We start from the raw sequence: 26,352 nt of genomic DNA on the forward strand, positions 1-26,352 counted from the left end.
GCTTTTAAGATTGACTTAAAACTACCTCCTCTTCTACCTGAAAACCAGTTCCTTCCTACATCATGCATACAGTGTTGTAATAAAGTTGTAGTAACCAAACAGTCATGAATATCTTTGTTTCTAGCTTTATTATTGTAGCATGTTCTATTCCAATATATGGTGTCCATTCTACCCCATCTAAAGCATGTATAACATGCAGCATTAAATTGACTATCCTAATGCCCCATGTACACACTCTGATATGACAATTGTAAATATTGTTTTATGTACATATGATGCTTTGTCTGAATGTAAAATCAATGTAATTATGGAGCTTTGTTGAAAAAGGGTTACAGCCCAGTCAGACTTTCCTGGTAAAAAACAAAAATATCAAATAAATAAAAATAAATATTAAAAATATGCACGGATTTGAACAACTTGCTCTATATGGAGTTCAACTTCCTGTACGACATGCCTACGTGATAAAATGGAAAAAAAAATTACAGATGCAAATTTTCCAGTATTAAGAACATAAAATTTTATGAACAAAACTAGGCAAGGAATCATGTGGACCATAAAATACTAGCTACAGTATTTAAGTAGACACATGTAAAAGTTTTTATGTTCCTACCACCCTTTTTCATAACGTAACAGTGCTCAGCAGACTAAGCATGAGACATATGTGACAACTCTGGACTAGATTTGTGTGTATCCATCCAATCATCAACACTAGCCTTAAGATAGCCAAGGTAGTACATTTTTGACCTGTAGTGGTAAGTTATTCCATAGGCTGAGAATTCCTTGAGTTATAAACCTATCCCTTCTGACAAATCTTGCTCATTTCTTGGTGTAGATTTAGGTCCCTAGTGTGTGTGTTAGTACAGCCACTGAGCTTGTAAACAAATAGGAGGTGATATAGGACAGTGTCTCTCATGGCTTGAAAAGACAGGCATAATTTTCCTCAGAGGAGGCAGTACGCTGCTGAAAATAAGGTGAGTTGTATTAATCTGTTGAGATGGCTGAAGGATAACTGAAGGATTTGAGGTATTTAATTTTCTTGGGTAGAAAACTCTGGGGTGTTAAGTTATTTCCTAGGGCTTGTCCATAGAGAGATTAATGACACTACTATTTCTTCTCTCTCAAGGGTGGCCACGGTGATGCAGCGGTTAGCATTGCCACCTCACAGCAACAGGTTATCTGGTTTGATCCTTGGCTGGGGTGCCTTCTGTGAGGAGTCTGCATGTCATCCCTGCGGTCATGTGGGTTTCCTCCGGGTGCTCCGGTTTCCTCCCACATCCCAAAGACATGCTGTAGGTGGATTGGACACTCTAAATTGGCCCTAGGAGTGAGCGCATGCCTTCTGTGGGCTGGCAACGTGACACCGTAAAACTCCACTGCCAATCATGAGTGGACAGGTGATGCACTGTGGCGACCCCTAACTGGGAAAAGCCAAAAGAAGAAGAAGACTATTTCTTCCTTCAAAATACGGGGATTCCAAACTGCCTGCCTATATTAAAATGTAATTAGACCAGCCAAGCTTAAAAACACTATGATGGAACTGAAATTGTTGGTGGTCTGGGGAATGGCATATTGGTACATGGGGTCTGGTTGTCAAATCAACAGGGACCCTTACCTAGACCTAATTTTCACACTGCAGGTGACTAGCCTTGCTACAGTATGTAACTTCTAGAACTGAAGTACAAAGCTTTCTGCTACTTTTCTGGTATTCTTAATCATCTCACCATAAACTGGGTTCTTAAAGAAAAATATGTCCAGTGGAGCTGAGGGTGGAGCCATCTTATGGACAAGAAACTGACTTAGGATTTCCTCCATACTTGCCTACCTGGAGCTTATAAACTGCCTTATCTATGATACAAATTAATCTAACATGCTAATATTCTATATTACCAGGGCTGCCAGGGCCTTCTGATGTTAGAAAAAAGTAATCTTTATAAACCTGAGCTATAATACACAACTTATTGTACTAACTTTCTATACCTTATTCTGTAAATATTTTGATAGTTTGCTGACAGTCATTGTGCACTGCTTACAGAAATAAGGAAAATTAAATCCAACTTGAATAGAAACATCCTGAAACTTGTGTAATTATGCATAAACCATTTTTTTTTTTAGTTGGGCTATGATTCCTGCCAGAGATACAGTATGTCACCTGCTGTGCGGATGTTAACTAACTGCCCCTTTTGCATAATACATATATGCATAATATATTATGACAAACATTCTACTTCAGAACATTCTCCCTCATCAGAATAATTACAAAGGATGATAGGCATGTCTATGCTGATTCAAACTACACTAAAAAAAAAGCACTGTGCAGTACAAACTTTGCACTATATAAAAAAGGGCATTTTGCATTACTAGTCTCCCTTCAACATTAGCTAGCACCTATTTTGCTACCCAATGGCACTCACTAGATAATACAGCCATATGCACACTGTAATCATTTCTGGGGATGACCCAGATAATTTAAAACCTATAAATAACCAGTACTGACTGAATGCTCAACTAGCAAAAAACTCTTAAATCAATCTATCATAAGACTGGCATTTTCTGAATGCTTGACAGGAGACACATTTAAATAGCGAGCTGAATAATTCATAATATTTATTCATTTGCCATATGTCCATAAATCCTTTCTCAGGAAACCTAAATTGAATGATTCCAGGGGACTTCAATACTCAGTGACATCCATACAATATGGATAGCCTATAAAAACACATTCAGTGAAATCTCAGTGACTCAGCCACCTTCTCAGCATTAATGGATAATGCCTTGATAACGGTCCAGACAATGTAGGTTCAATTGGCATTGTAGGCAGTCAAGGATCTGGTCAGGAAACAGAGAGAAGGATGATGAGGTTCTTGAGGGTTGGGCTCATATGCTTAGGCATACTACAGAATACAAAAATATGCTAAATAGAAAGGGAGAAGAGGCAGGCCTTTATGTTACTTGTGGAATGAGGTGACAGCCTGTAATAACTACTTGTTGCACTCCTGCCACTTGGAAGCATTGGCATTTGTACTGGGAGCATAGGGCCATAAATGAAAAAATAATGATCCCTAAAATGGATGACAGTATCACTCCCAGCTTAGTCAAATCTCATCCTGGAGATACAAACAAATATTTAGTGTGGTTTGAGAGGAGACTCAATGGTCAGAAGAGGAAAAAAGCCAAATAAAAGCTCAAGTTCATTACAGTTGCTGCCATTACAGGCAGGTACAATGAGAAAATGGGTCCTTGTAGGTATGCTCAGCTGATTTCCAAAGTCAAGACTCCAACTAATTATCTATAAAAGACAATGAAGCCTTACAAGTTTTTCTTCTAGGAATGTACAGATATCTTGGAGTGCTGTAACCTTCTTAGTTTTCAATCATATCATTCAGCAGGTCCCATTCAGCTTATTACCACTGCCTGATCCCCTCTAATGGGTGCTGTCACAAAACAATTACTGAACAAGCACCACCAAATGTACAAGGGCACAACACACTTCATGGCTAACCAGTCAAGCAAAGACAACCTGAAGTTATATACCTAAAAGCATATGCTGTTATCACTCCGCATAAAATAGAAGTTATGTATAAAAGGCAAAACATTGCACGTTAGAGATGTAAAGATATATTAAAAACTGATTGGCAACATATGACTTTTAAATGTATTATTGTTCAACATTTTGCGAAGGAAATTAATAAAGTCTTGCAAGCATTATGGTCTGATAATTTTAATCTCACCAAGTCCATATTTCTATTTAATGCTCCGATCCCTGGTACCATTCCTGAACTGCAAAGACCTATTCTTTGGGGAATATTAACAATAACCAGAAAAGTAATAACTAAAAATCAGAAAAATGAAACTACGCCCTTAATTTTGGAATTTATTAATATCTCTAAAGTTCTTTATCAAAATGAAATGAGAAATATTAAGATGAGAGCCACTAGAATAACTACTTAATATAAATGTTGGCTGAAAATGAACACTTTATTAGAAAAATACTAATGATTTATTTTACTTAATCTTATCTTAAAAATGTTAATAAAAACACAACCTTTAAAGAAAAAAAACTGCTTTTTTTTTAACAGAAGCATATGCATGCACACGCACACACGTGTGTGTGTGTGTGTGTGTGTGTGTGTGTGTGTGTGTGTGTGTGTGTGTGTATGTGTGTGTCTATTTAAATATATAAGGCATCTGTCACTCTCTAAATATCTAACAGTCACTTATTCAAAGGAATAGATGCAAGGGACATGGTAGCAGTACTTCCTGATTTCGCTAAACTACTTACATTCAACTTCTCTTTAAAAGGTTTTTGGAGACAATAGATTCCCAGCTACGACCCGCAGTAGTGGTGCTGCGGTAGTGTTGTCACCTCACAGCAAGACGTTGTCTCGTTCGATTCTCAGCTAGACCGTTTTCTATGTGGAGGCATGCGTGAATGGGCGTGCCTTCGTTGAAGGTTGTGTGTCAGGGCTGGTAACTCAGCACGTAAACATCCACTACCAAACATTAGCGGACCGGAGTTCCACTGTGGCGACCCCTAACTGGGATAAGCCGAAAGAAACAACAAGTTTCCCAGCTACCTATCTGATTCATCTTTCAGGATCTTAGTAAAGGTCTCACATGTATGCCCTCTGACCTCTAACAAGGTGTTTCAAGTCTCACTCCTGAGACTGCCTATTCAGGTGACTCATTATTGTTAACTTCACTTTATATCTACCTAGTGTCAGAATCCTTCAGTATATACATGACCTTGCTATCTGGTACTCTTGACAATTCATGTGCAACAATCAATGACAAAAGATTTTCCAAGAGCTCATGAATGTACACTACTGCTTCATCCAACTTTAGCTAGATGTTAAGTTCCAGGGTTTACAGCATTAACAATATGCTTAGCATTTCTCCTGCCACAGTGGTGGAACAACTAAAGCAGCCAATACGTTCATACACATAAGAGCTTGGCTATGCCCTCTTTGAATTTCACTAGACTCATAAATAACCATCTCCATAAAATGCAGTCATTGTACCCCCTCTGTGTTAGAACTTCCAGCCTTCTATAAATGAAACAAGATCAGGTTTAGGTTAAGGCATGCTTATCTCTTCTCCTAAGTATGCACTTCCTGCTGCAGCTTCGGACTTTGCCACCAATTACCAAAATGTCCACAGTGGATTGAACAGATTATTGCCTTACTCTCCTAGAAGTGGGCATCATGTTTTTTGTTAGGTAATGTCATATGATCTCCCATCAGCATCAGAACAGTGCAATGTAAAATGCACCCTTTCACATTTATGCATCAGGCAATTTCCTATCCTTAAGCAGGATTCCAACTGTGCATGGATACCAGATCATTCCACTCCACTACTGCTGCCATTGCTATTCCTGAGTTCTACCCTGAATGCAGCATACAATCACTCTGAGTACTGGCTTAAATGTTAGCCCTATGGTGAAAGCCAAATAGCTTTAGGGAAATCTACCCACAGTATTAAAGTTCACCAACTTGTGTAAGTTAAATTCAGATATAATCAGCCTATAACAGAGACATTGTTTTTCTTGCCTCCTGTCTAGTAACATCATCTTTGCAAAAGATATGACTAGCTCATGTATCCTATGGACATGTTGTTAAGTTACATTTATAAGTGATGTATCCTATGTGTCCTCTAAAATGTGTGTCATCTGTGTGATTTTATCCATTTGCTGTTTATTATTAGTACAAGCTGCATATTTTGCTTCAACTTTTCATAGATCGATGCTGAAAAAGTTCTCCTGAAGTTTGTCATGGCTATGGACCTAGAGGTGGCACACATCATTCTAGTTTGATAAATTTGATCTGTTTAGGCAGATGCACAGATAAAGACAATAATACATGATGGAAGTCTACAGTATTCACAGTGGGGTCATCCCACAGATGTGTCACACTTTTTTTGTGAAATGTGTAAATAACAGCACATGAAAAGGCATATTCAACAGGGCAGAAGCCTCTTTAATTGAAGAGCAAGTTTCAGACAGAAATATGTTTACAAAATAAGGCCATTATCAAGTCAATAGACTAACATACCATTTAAGAATAGTTTCGATTTCCAGCGAGTACAGAATGACTTACAAACTAGTGAAGAACAGCTGTAAAATTCAGTGCATGCAGATTCATAATTTTTTACTTCCAGGATTATTTTTCCTGATTCACCAATGAAAAGTTGATAGTCTCATTCTCTGTCTCCACCATTCATAAACTGCTTATTTATTTCTTTGTGGAGAAGAGATGGTAAGAGCCAGAGAAAATCCTCTCTTATTCTATAACTGCATATGGATGTTTAGTCATTCTGTCTTATCTTGCAAAGGTCCTGGTCAAGAATATCAGCTTCAGAATGATTCTCTTACCCAATTCTTTACTTTAGGTATTGGGGAATTATTCTAACATTATTGTGACCAGGGCTTTGCTGGGAAATCCTTCTACTTTGCTCAGCTGATGTCTAAAGCCATTTTATCCAAGTCAAAAGAAGTTATTGTCCTGCCATACTCATTTCAAATTAGGCTAATTACAGAGGACATTGCTCCATTTGGCATTTACCTGGCCAGACATACTGCACTGCTGGAAAGTCCCCAGAAGATCCTCACTAAAAGAAGTACTGGTCTAAAACCTGTCCATAAAATTAGTCTCTTACAAAATTCTAACAGGGAGCCTGGTGTCTTTTCCTCTGTCGAATTCAAGATTTAAATATACACAAATGTATAAATAAAACATGTTGGATGGACAGCTACATTTTCTGGCATTTACCCCCCCCCCCTTCCCCAGAAGAAACTGCTTTTACATGTGAAACAGAGGGACATTTTTGTATTTTTCAAAATGATTCTTAAGAATTGCATGGGAATCTGTGAATGCATTCCTGACCTGAACTTGTTTCCCATTTTATAAGTAGCATGTATATTGAAAGGATGGGTATTGCCTAGGTACAACTGTCCTCTTATCCTGCTGACCTTGTTATTTCATCTCATGACTGTAAACGAAGGCCAACAGTGGGGCACATATAAATTATTTTATTATACTAGAAAGTCCAGTAAGTTAGTCTGACAACCAAAAACTAAATACATTTATTTCACTAATGTAATATACTTCATTCTCCTGCCATACTGGGCATATACAAAATATCATCACAGGGGTTGTAGTGTTTTGTTTTTTTCTCGTAAGAAGTTTGAGGAAGACTACATGGCTGAGTAATATGCTTAGTTTAACTCCACAGCCCATTCACAGTTATGATCATCTAGTAAAGGTGATGTTTACAAACGATTCAAGGTTCAGTCTTTATAAAAGAATGGACTCAAAATTTATGGTCCCTTTTCATGGACATGGTTGCTTACAGTTGATGGGATAGTTTAAGATACATTCTTTATAAAACTGGACTAGGAGAAAGTATGAGTTTGTTTATAGTACTGGGTATACGGTTCCACAAGAACACGGTAATATTAGTAGTAAAAATAAAGAAAAGAACACCATCAATGCGTAGCTGATGAAAGATCATTTATTGTACGAAGCAAAAGTGTTCAATGGATAGAGAAAAATAACAACGGTGAAAAAAAGTGTTTAATGATGCGCAAAACTATTACTATGACATTGTTTTAACCAAGGATAAGTTATTCCTCAATATGGTTAATTACAGACAGACCAACAGAAATTTAAACATTAGTGAATTCAGGTAGCGTTTATACTTGCATTATAGGGAAGACTTACTGCTCAAGATGACTTAATAAACAATAGAGTCAACTGATAAAAGGATAGTGAAATACAAGACAAAAAGCATTAACACTGTTTCATTCATAGATCGATGCTAAAAAAGTTCTCCTGAAGTTTGTCATGGCTATGGACCTAGAGGTGGCACACATCATTCTAGTTTGATAAATTTGATCTGTTTAGGCAGATGCACAGATAAAGACAATAATACATGATGGAAGTCTACAGTATTCACAGTGGGGTCATCCCACAGATGTGTCACACTTTTTTTGTGAAATGTGTAAATAACAGCACATGAAAAGGCATATTCAACAGGGCAGAAGCCTCTTTAATTGAAGAGCAAGTTTCAGACAGAAATATGTTTACAAAATAAGGCCATTATCAAGTCAATAGACTAACATACCATTTAAGAATAGTTTCGATTTCCAGCGAGTACAGAATGACTTACAAACTAGTGAAGAACAGTTGTAAAATTCAGTGCATGCAGATTCATAATTTTTTACTTCCAGGATTATTTTTCCTGATTCACCAATGAAAAGTTGATAGTCTCATTCTCTGTCTCCACCATTCATAAACTGCTTATTTATTTCTTTGTGGAGAAGAGATGGTAAGAGCCAGAGAAAATCCTCTCTTATTCTATAACTGCATATGGATGTTTAGTCATTCTGTCTTATCTTGCAAAGGTCCTGGTCAAGAATATCAGCTTCAGAATGATTCTCTTACCCAATTCTTTACTTTAGGTATTGGGGAATTATTCTAACATTATTGTGACCAGGGCTTTGCTGGGAAATCCTTCTACTTTGCTCAGCTGATGTCTAAAGCCATTTTATCCAAGTCAAAAGAAATTATTGTCCTGCCATACTCATTTCAAATTAGGCTAATTACAGAGGACATTGCTCCATTTGGCATTTACCTGGCCAGACATACTGCACTGCTGGAAAGTCCCCAGAAGATCCTCACTAAAAGAAGTACTGGTCTAAAACCTGTCCATAAAATTAGTCTCTTACAAAATTTTAACAGGGAGCCTGGTGTCTTCTCCTCTGTCCCATTCAAGATTTAAATATACACAAATGTATAAATAAAACATGTTGGATGGACAGCTACATTTTCTGGCATTTACCCCCCCCCCCTTCCCCAGAAGAAACTGCTTTTACATGTGAAACAGAGGGACATTTTTGCATTTTTCAAAATGATTCTTAAGAATTGCATGGGAATCTGTGAATGCATTCCTGACCTGAACTTGTTTCCCATTTTATAAGTAGCATGTATATTGAAAGGATGGGTATTGCCTAGGTACAACTGTCCTCTTATCCTGCTGACCTTGTTATTTCATCTCATGACTGTAAACGAAGGCCAACAGTGGGGCACATATAAATTATTTTATTATACTAGAAAGTCCAGTAAGTTAGTCTGACAACCAAAAACTAAATACATTTATTTCACTAATGTAATATACTTCATTCTCCTGCCATACTGGGCATATACAAAATATCATCACAGGGGTTGTAGTGTTTTGTTTTTTTCTCGTAAGAAGTTTGAGAAAGACTACATGGCTGAGTAATATGCTTAGTTTAACTCCACAGCCCATTCACAGTTATGATCATCTAGTAAAGATGATGTTTACAAACGATTCAAGGTTCAGTCTTTATAAAAGAATGGACTCAAAATTTATGGTCCCTTTTCATGGACATGGTTGCTTACAGTTGATGGGATAGTTTAAGATACATTCTTTATAAAACTGGACTAGGAGAAAGTATGAGTTTGTTTATAGTACTGGGTATACGGTTCCACAAGAACACAGTAATATTAGTAGTAAAAATAAAGAAAAGAACACCATCAATGCGTAGCTGATGAAAGATCACATATTGTACGAAGCAAAAGTGTTCAATGGATAGAGAAAAATAACAACGGTGAAAAAAAGTGTTTAATGATGCGCAAAACTATTACTATGACATTGTTTTAACCAAGGATAAGTTATTCCTCAATATGGTTAATTACAGACAGACCAACAGAAATTTAAACATTAGTGAATTCAGGTAGCGTTTATACTTGCATTATAGGGAAGACTTACTGCTCAAGATGACTTAATAAACAATAGAGTCAACTGATAAAAGGATAGTGAAATACAAGACAAAAAGCATTAACACTGTTTCATTCATACCTATATATGCAAAAGATACTCAAATGTGTTTTGATATTTTGTGATATTCCACACAAATTACTGAAATTTACTGTCTACATACATAGAAAACTACACGACCATGGCCAGATTACATTAATGTTCCTAAGCCTGCCATCTGCTTCTGAAGGTTGTTTATGTTACAATGAGGCATACAGTTTGGAGCTGGCAGTTGCAGAATACATTTATACTTTTAACCTAGATATGCATACAGCTGTAAAATATTTTTGTCTACATAAATCTGTACTTTTAAAACCACATTTTGACTTTAATGAATAAGCCTAACAACTGAACCAATGCAGTTAATAAACATAAATATTACGGATGTGTTTTCAGGCATTGCTAATAAGCAATGGCAGCTCATTTAGCAGATTTTATGTAATACAAAAAAAATCTCTGAAGAGCGAACCATGATGATTAATGCATTATGTCCTAACAGAATCCAGAAGTCTATTTTTAGGTACTTCTCTGCTTCTGCACAGGAAGCCCTTGCACCACTTGAAAAAATTATCACTACAAGAAGCTTTAAATGCCAACACTTTCATAAAAGTACCTTTCATTTTCTTGAAGAATCTCATTTCCCTTCTTCCAAGAGCAAGATGCTCTAGGGGACGCTTTTGGTGTGCACTCATAGATAAACAAACTGCCTATCTGAACCTGCAGTAGTTTCTTCAGTGGAGTCTTGGAAAAATCCGGAGCAGATGCTGAAATACAATAAAAATCATTCACACTATGTTTATGGTTTATGTAAAATGCATGCTATATTCCACTAAGGCAGATTAAAACTACAAACACCAAGATGTGATTACTTGCTTTAGAGCACACTGTAAAAATGGATTTTCAGTCAACTGCATCTTTTGATGTTCATATTTCAAATTCCCCTTCAAAGCAAAACACTTGATGCTGCTTAATAAACTTTTAAGCAAGTGTGATAGTTTATGAATGCTGTCTGCCATAAGTGCATTATTATCCCTAGTCTGATGTAGGCAATGACATGTTATTTAGATGTCTTTCTGCTGTAAGCTATCATCCATTTAATGTTTTTTTTAGCAATAACCAGAAACAAATAAACAAAGAACAAAAAAATGAGTTTCCACTCGTGAAGATGAAGCACAATGCAGCATATGATGCTGGAGTACTGGTTAAGAAACACTAATTAGACTTTTTGCAACATGGTAGTCCCTTTTTAATTCCTGCAAGCAGTTATCTTAGCTCTAACAAACTGTGGTTTATTATAGTTTAAAGGTTGTGTTATTAAAAACAGAAATGTTCACATCATTGGTGCCCTCACTCTAAGACAGACACATGGCAATCATCAGGCTGACAAAGGATAAGGTGGCAGCTACCTCTCTGGTGCTAGGAATTAGGATGTGTCTAGTGCCATTAGATACCAGCACTATCCCAGATATAATTACAGCCATGCAGTTGTCTATGTGCATAGAAAGCTAATCATAGTAAACTGGTGTCTTTCTGGACCATCCTTTGTGTATCAGAATAAAATGGTCAACAGACTCCTCTGCCTGGTCAGAAATAGACTCAAAGTTTCATCATCCATTTTTTTCATACTGGTTAAAGTTCTTACCACCAAGATAGTACTGTTTTAGGCAAGGATTACTTATGGATATGCTTACATAGCAAATTCCAAACCAAATTGCATCAGGTAGCACAAGTGAGTGTCAGAAGCCTGAACAAAAAAAATGCCTGAATTTCTGGCCTTCTTTACACTGAAATATCAGGATTTGTGTAATTACAGAAAACGGGTTCAAGTGTAATGATACCACTCCCACTATTCTAGGTACAATGTGATCTTGTAGTCAGGTTCACCAGCAACTGTGTGGGAGGATCCGTACTTATTTGTAACCCATCTCTCACTAGATCCCTCATGACAATAATCTGAAACTGGTTTTGTTTCTGGTGAACTCAATAATATTAGTTATCACAGATATTGACAGTTATAGAACTCTGTCCATACCCCTCAACTTTCCAGATTTTGAAGGGATATACACTTTAGCTCCATGCCTCATAAAACTGGAAAATATATTGAGAAGCTCTAAGTTAATAACAGCAGCATTTAATGATCCTAACCAGCACCATGGCACAGAGGGATAAAGCCCTAAATACAGCCCAAGTAACCTGGGTCTTATTAGTGGCTTGAGTTTCTGAAGCAATGGAAGGGAAGGATGGGGGATGCACTTAGGAGGCACTTTCCTGACAGAAATTGGTAGGGGGCTTTAAATGTGTCTCTGGAGGGTGGGATGATATGTCACAATGTATTGTATGTCCATTACTAGCTGCTAATGTATGAAAGCAGAGAGGGATATTCAGAAAACCCTCCTCAACAACAACATGACGCTGCATCAGGAGCCTCAGTCTCCACACTGAACTTCAGAACAGGTCAGAGAAAGTCTGGGACATCTGGTGGTAGCTGATGATTAGCTGTGAGGACGGAAAGCTGTCCGTAATTTGGGGCCTTTACCCTAATTATTTTTTGATTCGTCCATTACTCTAGAGGTACAAGTTGAGAGATATGCCATCGATGACCCCTTTTGTGCATACAGAATACCTTAACTGGTTAAAAAAGTTAACCATTAAAGCAAATACCTTTCTTATGGGTGAACATATGATACTATCCATAAATATGCCCAAAGATTTCTGGACTTCATAAATTACAATACACGTAACTCCCAAGGTTTCTCCCTGTCCAGCAGAAGTGTTAGTTTTCTAGATCTTGTCCTTATAATGTTGCTCCCAGTTATACCTTACATTTTTCGCACCTACACAATCAAATGTGACAAATTCCACAGTGCTCATTTCCTTGAACATCCTCATTGTAGCTCCTACTAACCCCTTTTCTTTCAGGGAGTTCTCCAAGCCAGTTACTTGCTTTTCCACAGTCCTACTGATACTCACAAGTGGTATAGCTGTCCAGCAACCCTAGTAACTAAGTCTGCTGCCTTCTGTTTTGAATTTTAAGACCTCCATACTAGTCTGGAGTAAGCATAATGGCAGGTTTAAAAGTAAACCCATAGGGTAGATCCCCAACATCAACAAAAAAGAATCCTATTTATAAAAAAAAAACAAAACTCTCCATTTCATCAATATAAAAGGGATTAATTACATCGTGACCCATTCAGGCCTATAGTACAACTAGCGTACATCTGTTAACTACACTTACAGTGTCATTCATAAAAACAAGTGTTCCTACCACACCTGAGTGGCTCTGTGAACTCTGCACTTTGAGAAGCTTTAACTTTTTTGTAAGCTATTACAGGCAAAGAGACATGTTCACGGATTACTGTGATTTTGCTTCTCCACAATTATTAAATAAAACTGTAGTATTGGAATTAAAGTTTGTAAAGAAATAATCAGTTTTGCCTCTGTGTATCATGACAAGAAATATATACAATGTAAGAGCATGCTATTCCTTGGCATAAAGAATCTAGTGTAGCTCACAATTATGGGCACAACATGTATGTAGTATGTGCATCTTGAAGAACAAAAACAAAAAAACAAAAAACAAAAAAATGCCAACTTTCTAACTTTTCTAGCCTTTCATCTGTCAGGCTTCCAGTACTCTTCACTTTGTATAAACTACTGTTTAGATTAACAGACACCCGATGTCAGCACAATCATATGACAAGGTTGTCTCATCAGAATACAAACCATGAGGTTCTCGTCCTGGTTTACTTTTACAATTTAATGGTGTTTCGTGAAACAACTTTAGAAATAATGTAGAATGGAAGCTACTTTCCAAGGGTGTGATATACCAAATCCTGATGTTAGTATTATTCATGATGATCAGCTAATTCTTCCATACCGTTGGCAACTGGTAAGGTACAGTACTGCTTCAAAGTGCTCAAAGTCATTTTTTGTTGATTGCAGTATAATATACTTGCAAGAAATTAATATGTTTAAAACTCACTAGAGTGGCCAACAATAAACATGAGCATTACGGCAGTAATTTAGCAGTGTTAAAAATGGATGCCCATTGCACAATCACTGTTGAAATTATAATGAGTCATCATTTCCTGCATTTTATTACTGAGAAAAGTTCAGCTGTTTGAATAGAATTTGGAACGTATGTAAGCAATCTGTTTGTGGTGCTTTTATTAGTGAGTGAGAACTTCAAACAAAATATATCTTGTGCAATTTAATTTTAGACTATTTTCTGAGCATATTAAAGCAGTTGTAATTTGCTTATTTATTTAGTTTATAGTATTATGCTTTAATTTATTGAGCATATGTCAGTTTTGTAATTTGCTTATTTATTCAATGTGTCTTAGCATACATATTTAAATGAATGTTTGCCATTTACTGAGTGAGGAACCTACTGCCTCAACTAGCACAAGGAGTTCCAAATTCACAGATGCTGAACCTGTAAAATAGGCATCTACCCAATCAAACATTCAAGTTAGAGGTGACTCCATTGTAAGGCATACAGATGTACCTCTTCCCAGGCTGAGCAGGCAAAAAGTGATGGTTAGTGGTTAGTTGGTGCCAGGATCCATCAGAGTAGACATACACTCAATTTCTTGAACAAGTCCCAGTATTACTCTGTCATAGTACATGTGGGTGCCAGTGTCTTGAGATGTACCTCCCTGGGCTATATGAAGAGAGATGTGATGGAGATCTCTGACTATGTGCCACAGGTAGGTATAAGCCTAGCACTGAGCAGCATTCTACCTTCTCCAAAGATGATGCCACAGTATGAGCAAAAAATAATTGACTTCAATAGGTGGCTTAGTTTTTTGGTGTCATTTGAAAGGGGTCAAATATTTATTAGCCAAGAAGGTACGGTTGACAGACCATGCTGTTTCATTGGGGATGGCCTGGATCTGTCCCATCTATGATCGATTACTGGCAAAGACATTGTCCACCCCTTAATAACTTTTTAAGGTAATGAAAACCTGATAAACCTACTAACATAATAAAGCAAGCATCCTGATAAACGTATCAACATAAAAAGAGCAATCAAATGAAAATATTAAGCCTTTGTTAATCAATGCTAGGAGACAACAAGAAACTCCACTCCCTACAAGCCCCCGTTACACTGGAGGATGGAGACATCTGTGTAGTTAATGAGACATGATTTAAAAATTGGCTAAGTGCACTCTGACTGCTGAGAGCTGTAACACAATCCACATATTTAGACCAGCTGCTACGTAGGAGGGGAAAAGGTGTAAGTGTCTCGGTATTTATCCAGAAGATACTCACTTCAAGGCTGGTAAAGCAAAATGATGTATTAGAGTTTATTCATGTCCAAATAACCCTCAGAAAGATTAGCTAGTTACAGAACTTCCTCAATGACAAAAGAAAGCAAAAAAGCATATCTACAGGAACTGGAATCACTCAGTCTTCTTCTTCTTCTTTTGGCTGCTCCCATCAAGGGTCGCCACAGCAGATCAACTGTTTCCATTTCTTCCTGTCCTCTGCATCTTGCTCTGTCACACTAACCACGTGCATGTCCTCTCTCTCCACATCCATAAACCTTATCTTAAGCCTTCCTCTTTTCCTGTTATCTGGCAGATTCATCCTTAGCATCTTTTCCCCAATATACTCTGCATCCCTCCTCAGCACATGTCCAAACCAACGTAATCTTACCTCTCTGACTTTGTCACCAAACCTTCCACACTGGGCTGACCCTCCTAATCCTGTCCATCCTCGTCACACCCAGTGCAAATCTTAACATCTTCAACGCTGCCATGTCAAGCTCTGACTCCTGCCTTTTTGTCAGTGCCACTGTCTCTAACCCATATAACATAGCTGGTCTCAATACCCTCTTGTAGACCTTCCCTTTCACTCTTACTGGTACTCGTCTGTCACAAATCACTCCTGCCACACTTCTCCACCCACTCCATCCTGCCTGTACTCTCTTCTTCACCTCTTTTCTACACTCACCATTACTCTGAACTGTTGATCCCAAGTATTTAAACTCGTCCACCTTCGCCACCTCTACTCCCTACATCCTCACCATTCCTCAATCCTCCCTCTCATTCACACACATATATTCTGTCTTAGTCCTGCTGACCTTCATTCCTCTTCTCTCTAGAGTATATCTCCACCTCTTCAGGGTATCATCCACCTGTTCCCTACTCTCACTATAGATTACAATGTCATCTGCAAACATTATAGTCCACGGGGACTCCTGTCTGATCTCGTCTGTCAACCCGTCCATCACCATTACAAATAAGAAATGGCTCAGAGCTGAACCTTAAAGTAATCCCACCTCCACCTTAAATGCATCCATCACTCCCACCGCAGACCTCACCGCTGTCACACTACCCTCGTACATATCCTGTACCACTCTTACATACTTCTCTGCCACTCCCGACTTTCTCATACAAGACCATAACTCCTCTCTAGGAACCCTGTCATATGCTTTCTCTAAATTCACAGACACACAATGCAACTCCTTCTGACCTTCTCTGTATTTCTCCAACAACACTCTCAGAGCAAACATTGCATCTGTAGTGCTCTTTCCTGGCATGAAACCATACTGCTGTTCACTAATCATCACCTCCCTTTTTAACCTAGCTTCCACTACTCTTTCCCATAACTTCATGCTGTGACTGATCAATTTAATCCCTCTGTACTTACTACAGCTCTGCACATCACCCTTATTCTTAAAAATCGGTAGCAAAACACTTTTTCTCCATTCCTCAGGCATCCTCTCACTTTCCAAGATTTCATTAAACAATCTAGTTAAAAACTCCACTGCCATTTCACCTAAACACCTCCATGCTTCCACAGGTATGTTATCTGGGCCAACAGCCTTTCTGTTCTTCATCCTCTTCATAGCTATCCTTACTTCCTCCTTGCTAATCCACTGCACTTCATGATTCACTATCCGCACATCATCCAACCTTCTCTCCCTCTCATTCTCTTCATTCATCAGCCCCTCAAAGTACTCTTTCCATCTGCTCAACACACTCTCCTTGCTTGTGAGTACGTTTCCCTCATTATCCTTTATCACCCTTACCTGCTGCACATCTTTACTAGCTCGGTCCCTCTGTCTAGCCAATCAGTACAGGTCCTTTTCTCCCTCCTTAGTGTCCAACCTTTTATACAACTCGTCATAAGTCTTATCCTTAGCCTTTGCCACCTCTCTCTTTGCCATGCACCTCATCTCTTTATACTCTTGTCTACTTTCTTCATCTCTCTGACAATCGCACTTCTTCGCCAGCCTTTTTCTCTGTATACTGGAATCGCTCAGTATTACACACAATACCATTTTCCTAAGTGATGTAAACTATCCAGCTATAGACTGAAAATATTGTTCAGGTATGAAATCTCCAGATGTCAGGAGGTATGGAATTCCATTCAGGCTAGATGTGAATGAGTTAAACAAGTCCTTCCAGCTTACCATAAATAAATATTAGACTAACTATGAACTTAAGGTTGCAACCAATTTACAAGACAACCGTAAGGCCTTCTTCAGTTATATTACAAAGATTAAGGGTAACCAGGAATTCAACACTTAACTAAGATTTATTGGCACTCCTTTACCTACACACGAGACTATTGCTAACATTTGTGTATACAAATTGGTCTACAACTTTGCCACACCCAACGTCCCTTAAATCTCCCCATTTCCCTTCAGACCACCCCTCCAAAAATTGTTCTTGACCAATTCCTTTTAACATATTTCAGAAGTAGAAATATACCAGTTCCAGGAGTCCTGCAGCCTGTTTGTCCCCTCATACATTCCTAGATATCCTACTCTCATCTACATCCCTCCCACAAATCTCCCACAAATAAGTCTTCAAAGCACTAACCAAGGCCAAGAATACTGCTTCTATGAGATCAGATAAAATACTGGGATGCTTATAGGCAGCCTGAAACAGGACCTGTCAGAACCCCTACAGAGGCTTTTCAGTGTTAGCTTCCAATCAGGCTTTGCACCAGATGAACAGAGGATAACAATTGTCATCCATATGCACAAAGTTGGGGCATCAATTGACCTGGGAAATTATAGACTAAAATAAGTCTGACCAACCTCATAAGTAAGACAATAGAAATGATCATTACGGAATTAATAAAAAGGCTGTAAGTAACTTGCAAACTCTTGATGAAAGTCAGTGTGGATGTGTCAAGGGCAGATCCTGTATACTTAACCTGTTTGACATCTTCAAGAAGGTTACTGGAAACATGGATGAGTACAATTAGTATACAATGCATATCTAGATCTAACAAAGGATTCAACACCATCCCATACTCAGGTACAGTAGGCAAACTTTTCCCAGCTAAATGTTACTCCTATGTAAGTCATTGAATAGAAAATTAGCTCATAAATACAACCCAGGAAATGAGGTTCAGCTGCTCTTCCTCCTCCAAAAGACCTGTAACTACTAGTGCACTCCAGGATTCAGTTCTTGGGTCCCTCCTGTCTCTCCAGCAGGCCCTATTTATTTCACAGGAAAGGTTTAAGTCTTTAGTATGGGTAATTCTGGTGCTGTTTATGTTGTGTATATGTAGGAGGTCCATAAGAGTGGGATCTAACAATGCCTTGTATGCCAAACATAGACATCCCCTCACCAGCCTATAGGAGACAGAATACAGGGATATGGTTCTAATGTGGTCTGCTTAGGACATGTTACTTATGCCTTGTATTCTTTTAATGAGGAATCTCGGTGGACATTCCGATTGTTGGATACGCATTGTACTTCATGAGAGGTCTGATGAATTCCAAATGCAGTGGAACAATGACTTCCTTGGACCTAGATGTTATACTTTGTTTATGTGTTGAAATAAACAAATTAAAACCACTCAAAAGCAGCAAACAGATGAAAGAAGTGTGCAGAACAGACCACCAGCAAAATCCAAGTATATTTAAGTGCTTTTTGTCAAGTTTCAGACTTCATCAGAATAAAATCACATGATCATGACAAACATATATACATTACCGCACCTACCCATTGGTCAATGTAATTACATCATTTATTCAAGAAAAAAAAATTGTTTTACAAAATTAATAAAATTGTTAAAACTTGATATTCTTGCAAAAAAATCAAATTACAAATACAACTAATAAACCTATAAAAAATACATCGATTTTAATTTTAAAACAGAACTCAAGGAAATTCTGTCATTAAGACCTGTTACTTGGCAGGCATTAGTTTTAATCTGCCATGTTAATTCCTTAAATTCTAGCCATTCATCCATTGTTCCCCCTTTTGCTACAAGGTCAATATGGTCTATGGCCCCAAACTTAAAAGTATGTGTGGGGCATAAACAAATCTGCTTGTACAAAGCACTGTTTATATTTTTATTCCTGATGTCACACAGGTGTTGATACACCCTTTGCCTCAGTGCTCTTTTGGTCTTACCAATGTAGAAACTGTCACATAGATCACACACACTGCAACATGCACCACCCCCTTTGAGTAACAGAAGTATTTCTTCCTAGGTTTTACCATACCATAACCAGTAATTTTAATGGCCTCACCTTGAAACATGGGTGGACACTGAATACATCTCTTGCATTTGTAACAACCACCCAGTGTGGGTGAACTAGAGTCTCTTTCTAATAGGCCCTTTAAACTAACTTCCCTCTTGTAAACTATAGTAGGCTTACTGAACGAACATTGTTGTCAATAGTGAACATGTCCCATAATCTACATATAATGTTCCTGATATCATAGAAGTCAACACTAAAAGGAAGAATAAAAGCTCTTGAGAAACTATCCTGTCTCCCAGTCTGGATTGCTCCAGTGGGACCATTCTCATTGGACAATAGGCAAAAAAATGTCCCAGTTTCCCTTTTTCTAATCACCTCATTGGCAATATCCTGAACAAAATTGCCAGGGTAACCCCTTCTGGTCAGCATGTTTTTTAACTTGTCACGATCACTCAAAAAATCATCCAGTCCTGATACAATTCTAGCTAACCTAACATACTGGCCCTTGACTAGTGCTCTTTTTTGGTACACCGGGTGCCAGCTGTCTAACTGTAACAATGAGTTTGAGTATGTTGGCTTCCTATACAAATGAGAAGTGAAAGCCTTGTTTACATAATCTTTTTTGACTGTTACATCCAGAAAATTCAGTTGGTCATTATCTCTGGCCATGGTGAATTTAAGGAAGGAGGTGGTTTGGTTAATGTAAATGAAGAACCTATCTAGTTCCTCTTCACTTCCCTTCCAGAAAATCACCAGGTCATCAAGGTACCACCCGTATAGTGCTCAAGAGTCTTTGTAAGTTGAATTTAAAATAAATAAATCCTCCCAGTGTGCCAGCACAATGTTGGAAAAACTGGGGGCACAACAGGCACCTATCACTACTCCTTGCTTTTGTTTAAAAAGCTGAGCCTCGAAACAAATGAAATTGTTTTCAAGCACAAGCTCCATACATGTACTACTTGTTTTTGTTTAAAACGCTGGGCCTCAAAACAAATGAAATTGTTTTCAAGCACAAGCTCCATACATGTATGTACAGTCAAGATGGTGTTATGCGCTAGACTGGAGTTCAAACACAAATATTCATAAAACCACTCCAAGCCCTCATGGTGTGGTATGACTGAGAATAAATCTTTAATGTCGATGGTGACCATAATGAGACCGTTGTCATACATCTCAGGTTTTATTTTGGTGAGAAAATCCCAGGAGTCCCTAATAATAGTGCCTCTTTCATCAAATACTCCATTCACCTTGCAGTTAACAAATTTTGCTAGGGGGTGCTCAAACCCAACACTGGAGATTAGTAATGTTTTGATGTGTCATGATCATGATTCTAATGCATGTAAAATTACTGAAAATGTGCAAGGTGATTTCAGTATTTACAATCTTAGTCACCTGGTGATTGATGGAGAGTGGGCCGAACTTTTTTCTAAAGGGTTGAATTTTGTACCAGCAAAAAGGGCCAACCTGGTTGAAACTATTGTACAGCTGAAACTGTTTGCCAGGAAATTGAATATGGCCTTTCATTTTTCAGACAATGAAAACTCAGCAGTACCAAATTCTCTATTAGAAAGAGACTCTAGTGCATCCACACTGGGTGGTTGTTACAAATGCGGGAGATGTAATCAGTGTCCAGCCATGTTTCCAGGTGAGGCCATCAAAATCACTGGTTATGGCATGGTAAAACCTAGGAAGAAATACTTCTGTTACTCAAAGGGGGTGTTGTTTGTCGCAGTGTGTGATATATGTGGCAGTTTTTACATTGGTAAGACCAAAAGAGCACTGAGGCAAAGGGTGTATCAACACCTGTATGACATCAGGAATAAAAACATAAACAGTGCTTTGTACAAGCACATTTGTGTATGCCCCACACATACTTTTAAGTTTTGGGCCATAGACCATTTTGACCTTGTAGCAGGAGGGGGACCAATGGATGAATGGCTAGAATTTAAGAAATTAACATGACAGATTAAAACTAATGCCTGCCAAGTAACAGGTCTTAATGACATAATTTCCTTTAGTTCTGTTTTAAAATTAAAATTGATGCATTTTTTTATAGGTTTATTAGTTGTATTTTTAATTTTATTTTTTGCAAGAATATCAAGTTTTAACAATTTTATTAATTTTGTAAAAAAAATGTTTTTTTTTTTTTGAGGAAATGATGTAATTACATTGACCAATGGTTAGGTGGGGTGATGTATATATGTTTGTCATGATCATGTGATATTATTCTGATGAAGTCTGAAACTTGACGAAAAGTGCTTAAATAAACTTGGATTTTGCTAGTGGTCTATTCTGCATGCTTCTTTCATCTATTTGCTGCTTTTGTTTATATGTTGCACAACACAGAATGATTTCCTCAGTACTGTAGACACATGATGGTCTGAGGCTAGATAACGTAGATTACTGTCTATGTGTGTCCCCAGTTCTCTGACAATTGGATCAACTTTTAGGTGTGTGTTGTCAATATGATAGTTACCAGGGGTGGATGATTTCCTGAAGGATACTATTGTGCATTTCTTGGCATTTAGTTTTAGTCCATAGTTTTGACACCAGTCACTTGTCTGTGTCAGCCCATCCTGGAGAACATTTGTGTCAGTGGGGATTCAATGGCAGCTTCTAATTTGTAATCATCTGTAAATTTAGTCAGCTAAAGGCCACTGACATTGGCCTTGACTTCAGAGAAGTAAATGCCAAAAAGCAACGGTCCCAAGACTGATCCCTGAGGGACTTCATTTGCAACTGGCCTCTTTCTAGAGCTGGATTCCCCATTTCTAAATTCCTGAGTTCTGTCTATGAGCTAGCTGGCTATCCACTGTGTGACATAGAGTTTTGTACCTAACATCTTGAGTTTGTCAACAAAATGCCCGAGTGTAGTATTTTGTTAAATGCCTTTTCCAGGTCAAGGTAGGCAGTGTGAACCATTTTTCCCTCATGCATTGCTTTGGTAACCTTCTCAAAGAAGCCCACCAGGTTCAGTAGGCATGACCTGCCCTTGACAAAGCCAACTTGCATTGGATTCACTGTCTGGAGGTTTCCTATGATATTATTGATCATTTACATGATTATTCTTTCCATGGCTTTGCATATGAGACTTATGTATCTGCAATTTCCAGGGTCTGTAGATGGCCCACCTTTGTGCAGACAGATGACTGTTGCTGCTCTCCATTCTTGAGGCATGAAGCCTATTTGAATGCTACTGTTAAATAGCAATTCCAGAGAGCCTGACAGGTCATGTTTCAAGCTACTTAAAGCCATCCTGGGATACTGTCTGGGCCCACTGATGCAGTGTTCTTGACCTCAGAGAAACATTAAGAACCTGTTCCATAGTGATAATAAGAGGAGTTATATTTGATGGTATTTCCTTAGGGAAGGTTGAGGGGTAGAGATGAGTAAAGTTGAAGCTGAATTTATCAGTCTGTAGATTTGCTATATCTTCTAGCTAAGTATAGGTGGCACCATTAACAATGAGCGCAACACACAATTATGTATTGCCTTTGAGGTTGTGGATAGAGCTAAAGAATGTCTTGTGGATGTCCTTGGGCTGGGAGGCCAAATTTACCTGAAATTTGGCTTTGGAAAACTTTATTTGTCCTCTGAACTGTTTGTTTAGTTTGATGACAATGCTCTTATCTTGCTGGGTGCTGCACCTCCTAAATTCTGCCATGATTTTCTTCTTTCTGTTATACAGCCTACTGATGTCGTGGTTCTACCAGGATGGCTTGTTTTTTGAGTTAGTTCTGTACTTCTTCCTAGTGGGTATGGCTGCTTCTATGCAGCCCTTAACATGCAGGTATAGGGTTTCTGTGAACAGTTCCATGTAGGCAGCAGTGTTCTCAGGGTTTATGGGGGCTTGAAATTTTGCTAGGTTTTCACTTAATAGTAGGAAATTAGCCTTAGAGTAGTTCATGAACATTCTAGAGTTAGCTGGGTTTCAATGTTTTATTTTTACATCAAAGGAGACAATTTTGTGGTTTGACCTTATCAAAGAAGACACTAAACTGGGGGTGTGCAGCACTATCCCATACTAGTGAGGACCAGATACAGCACTATGCCATACTAGTGAGGACCAGATACAGTATGGTTGCACCCCTGATTGGTGTATTGACAATCTGGTCCAGGGAGTTTGTGTTTACAAAACCCAGGAATCTCTGTACCTGCACATTTGGTGTCATATATGATTCCCAGTTAATAGTGGGGTAATTACATTCATCTCTGAATATGCCATTGGGTTGGAATGTGCGTGTTTCCAATAAATTTAAATACATGGTTAAGGATTCCTTGGTCATAGAGGGGTACCTATAGCTTGGAAGTAAGTGGTACAGGATTTTTCCTGTGATGATTTGAGCATCGGCATCATTGCTGGTCGAAAAGATTGGAAGGCATTATAGCCTGGCACTGTCCATGTGCTCTCCAAGGCTTTAAACCATGTCTTAGTGACCCCACAGACATCAGCATTCTCTTGGGTATAGAGAGCTTCTAGTGAGTGGAGTTTTTTGGTTTAGACTACTAGCATTGAACAGTAACATATTTAGACTTTCTTGGTTTTGATTTGCTATGTTAGAAGTACTTTCAGTTTGGCATTGCCTAAAAAAGGAACTATGTGGGAGGACAATGTTTTATCTAATATCTGAAAGCCTAGATGGGAGAGGTGCAGATCATCCATGGCAAAGCAGTGTAGTCTGTTGAGCATCTCCCTTTATGCTGACATATATTACACCTCTTTAAAAATGACACCAGAAACTAAGCCAATTATTAAAATCAGTCGTCTTTGGTTCTTATTGTAGCATCTTCATTAGAGAAGGTAAAATGCTGCTCAGTGCTAGGATCATACAAGCCTGAGGCACACATTCCAAGAGCTCCATGATGTCTCTCATTATATAATTTAGGGAAGTACGTCTCAAGTCATTTACACCCTTGTCACACTTGAACCTGTGGTCCAATGACTTGACTGTATGTGCAATGTGGTAGATCCTGGCCCCTGATAAACAACTGAGTGTTATTTTCTCCTTACTCAGCTTGGTGGGATGCATGTCAGTGCTGTCATAAATGGAGTCTCCAATGATCAGAATTTTGGATAATGTGGTGGCTTGCCTTATGGGCTTAGCAGTAGAGACTCCTTGATATGTACATGTATGTGTCAATGTGGGTGTTGTTTTGAAAGTGCATTCGGGGCTACTGAGGGTGTTTGTTATGTATACTTCAACTAGGAGGACTTTGGGTTTTACAAAGGTTACATTTAAGTACCTCAGCATTTGTGGGTCCATGTACCTGCTTTGAATTGTGTGTGGTAGGTGCAGTGTGCATACTACTGACAACCTGATTGACATCAGGAGTGTTTTTATGTGACACCTTTGTCTCCAGTCACATTGTGTAAATACATTTCTCTCATAGAGTACCAATTTGTTTGGGAATTAACTGGTTGTCACTAAACATGAAGCAATTTCTGCATTGCCTCGGGATGCCCATATCCGGCAAGCTGGTAATGGAGATAGTGGTAAAGTTCATACTCATGGCAACAGACACTTTTTTTATTCATTAGACAGTTGGAGTGAGAATACAAAGTAATGTCAGGAGTATCTGGTTTGCAATGCTGGGGGTAGTGCTTGTCACTGCAAACTAGTTGTTCTGCGTGCAACTAGGTATTAGTGAAATTTCAATGGTGTTATTTTGGGCAAAATGTCAACTCAAGGTGTCTACATCTATACAAGACACTGCCAAACACTTGAAGGGAAACTAATAAGTAGACCCTGATAATTTATGAAGTATTTAGGGAGATATTCTGAGGTTAGGTTAGACAGCAGGAAATTAAGCAGTATGTACTGAAAAGAAAGAATTAGCTTGTCAAGATTGATGAAAAGAGGGGAATTGCCTGAATGGCTACTGTCTGGGTGCTACTAGCATTGGCCTCACCATAGCTTCATACTGCTGGGATACAATTCTCCATTGCTTGTTCTCTCACAAAAAGCAAAACATCAGCACCAATCCAAAGATGAGAAGAAGACAACAGCCTGTTTGGTGATCCATAGTCTTGTCACAGATGATGCAAGGGTCTGAAACTTTGTTGTAGCCTTTTCCTTAAATATGCCTTGAACTGCAACCATACCAATCAGGAACAGCCTAAAGATTTTTGAAATACACCACCACGGCTGCTATCCATTAATTCCACACAATACAACACATAAATAATAAGATAATCACATTTCAAACAGTCCCCAAATATAACTGCTAAAATCCTTTAATAATGTTCATTAAAACACATGATTTCACTGAGACCGATCATAAAACAAGTTTCCTTTCATAGGATATAAAAACACACAAATCTGCTATTAAAATGACAATCAGGTAACAAGAATCCCTTTCACAGACGAAAAGCGCTTTTGGAAATCCTTCATCAGATCATATAGAATGGGGATTCAAACTTTCATTAATAAAAAACTGTCATTCAATCAGAACATGTAGGGCAGGACAACTCCCCCTTCTTCATTCATAACTACAAGGCCAATCAATAGGCACAACTAAGGACACACCCTTGCTTCATCCAATCATCGGTCTTCTTGCCTTTAGTATGGGTTTCAGCAGAATAACTGCATTCAATCCATGCGGGCAATCCGCCCTTAAGTTAATAATCCATTTTATCTTGTTTACTTCAGTTTTATTAACTACATCTCCTTGTTTCATCCCTATATAAATTCATTCCATGACTTTGAAAGTAAAAGAGAGTATAGGAAAACATTTAACGTGCAGGGCTAATGCATTATGTACATCTTCATTCCATATGTCTAGCAGATGCCTTATTATTCTGTTTTTGAACAACTGATTGGTCTTACAGACATAAAAGGCAGTGCATAGTTTGCAGGTTGCTAGATAGATCACATGTTGGGTATTGCAGTTGACTTTAACATTAAAGTTGCATTCAATTCCTGATTTAGGATGTTGAAAATGATTACTCGTGTCTATGGAACCACAAGCCGAACAACGACCACATCTAGAAGTTCCCTTTGCTCCTAGCACTTGTGGTTTGCGAAAACTATCTTTGGAGCACAGGAGTCTCTTAATATTCT

General features: G+C 38.2%; 1 protein-coding gene across 1 annotated transcript in view; it reads right to left on the reverse strand.

The window, feature by feature from the left end:
* LOC122807067 (contactin-3-like) overlaps positions 1-26,352 on the reverse strand; it is a 2,190,808-nt gene that overhangs the window by 453,222 nt on the left and 1,711,234 nt on the right. Inside the window, exon 11 of the mRNA XM_044077995.1 lies at positions 10,448-10,598. Within this exon, the coding sequence (XP_043933930.1) occupies positions 10,448-10,598 (151 nt within the window). The remainder of the gene's footprint in view (positions 1-10,447; positions 10,599-26,352) is intronic.

This window comes from Protopterus annectens, chromosome 7.part0 (genome assembly GCF_019279795.1).
Source record: "Protopterus annectens isolate FY-2018-M chromosome 7.part0, PAN1.0, whole genome shotgun sequence".
NCBI lineage: Eukaryota > Metazoa > Chordata > Ceratodontiformes > Protopteridae > Protopterus > Protopterus annectens.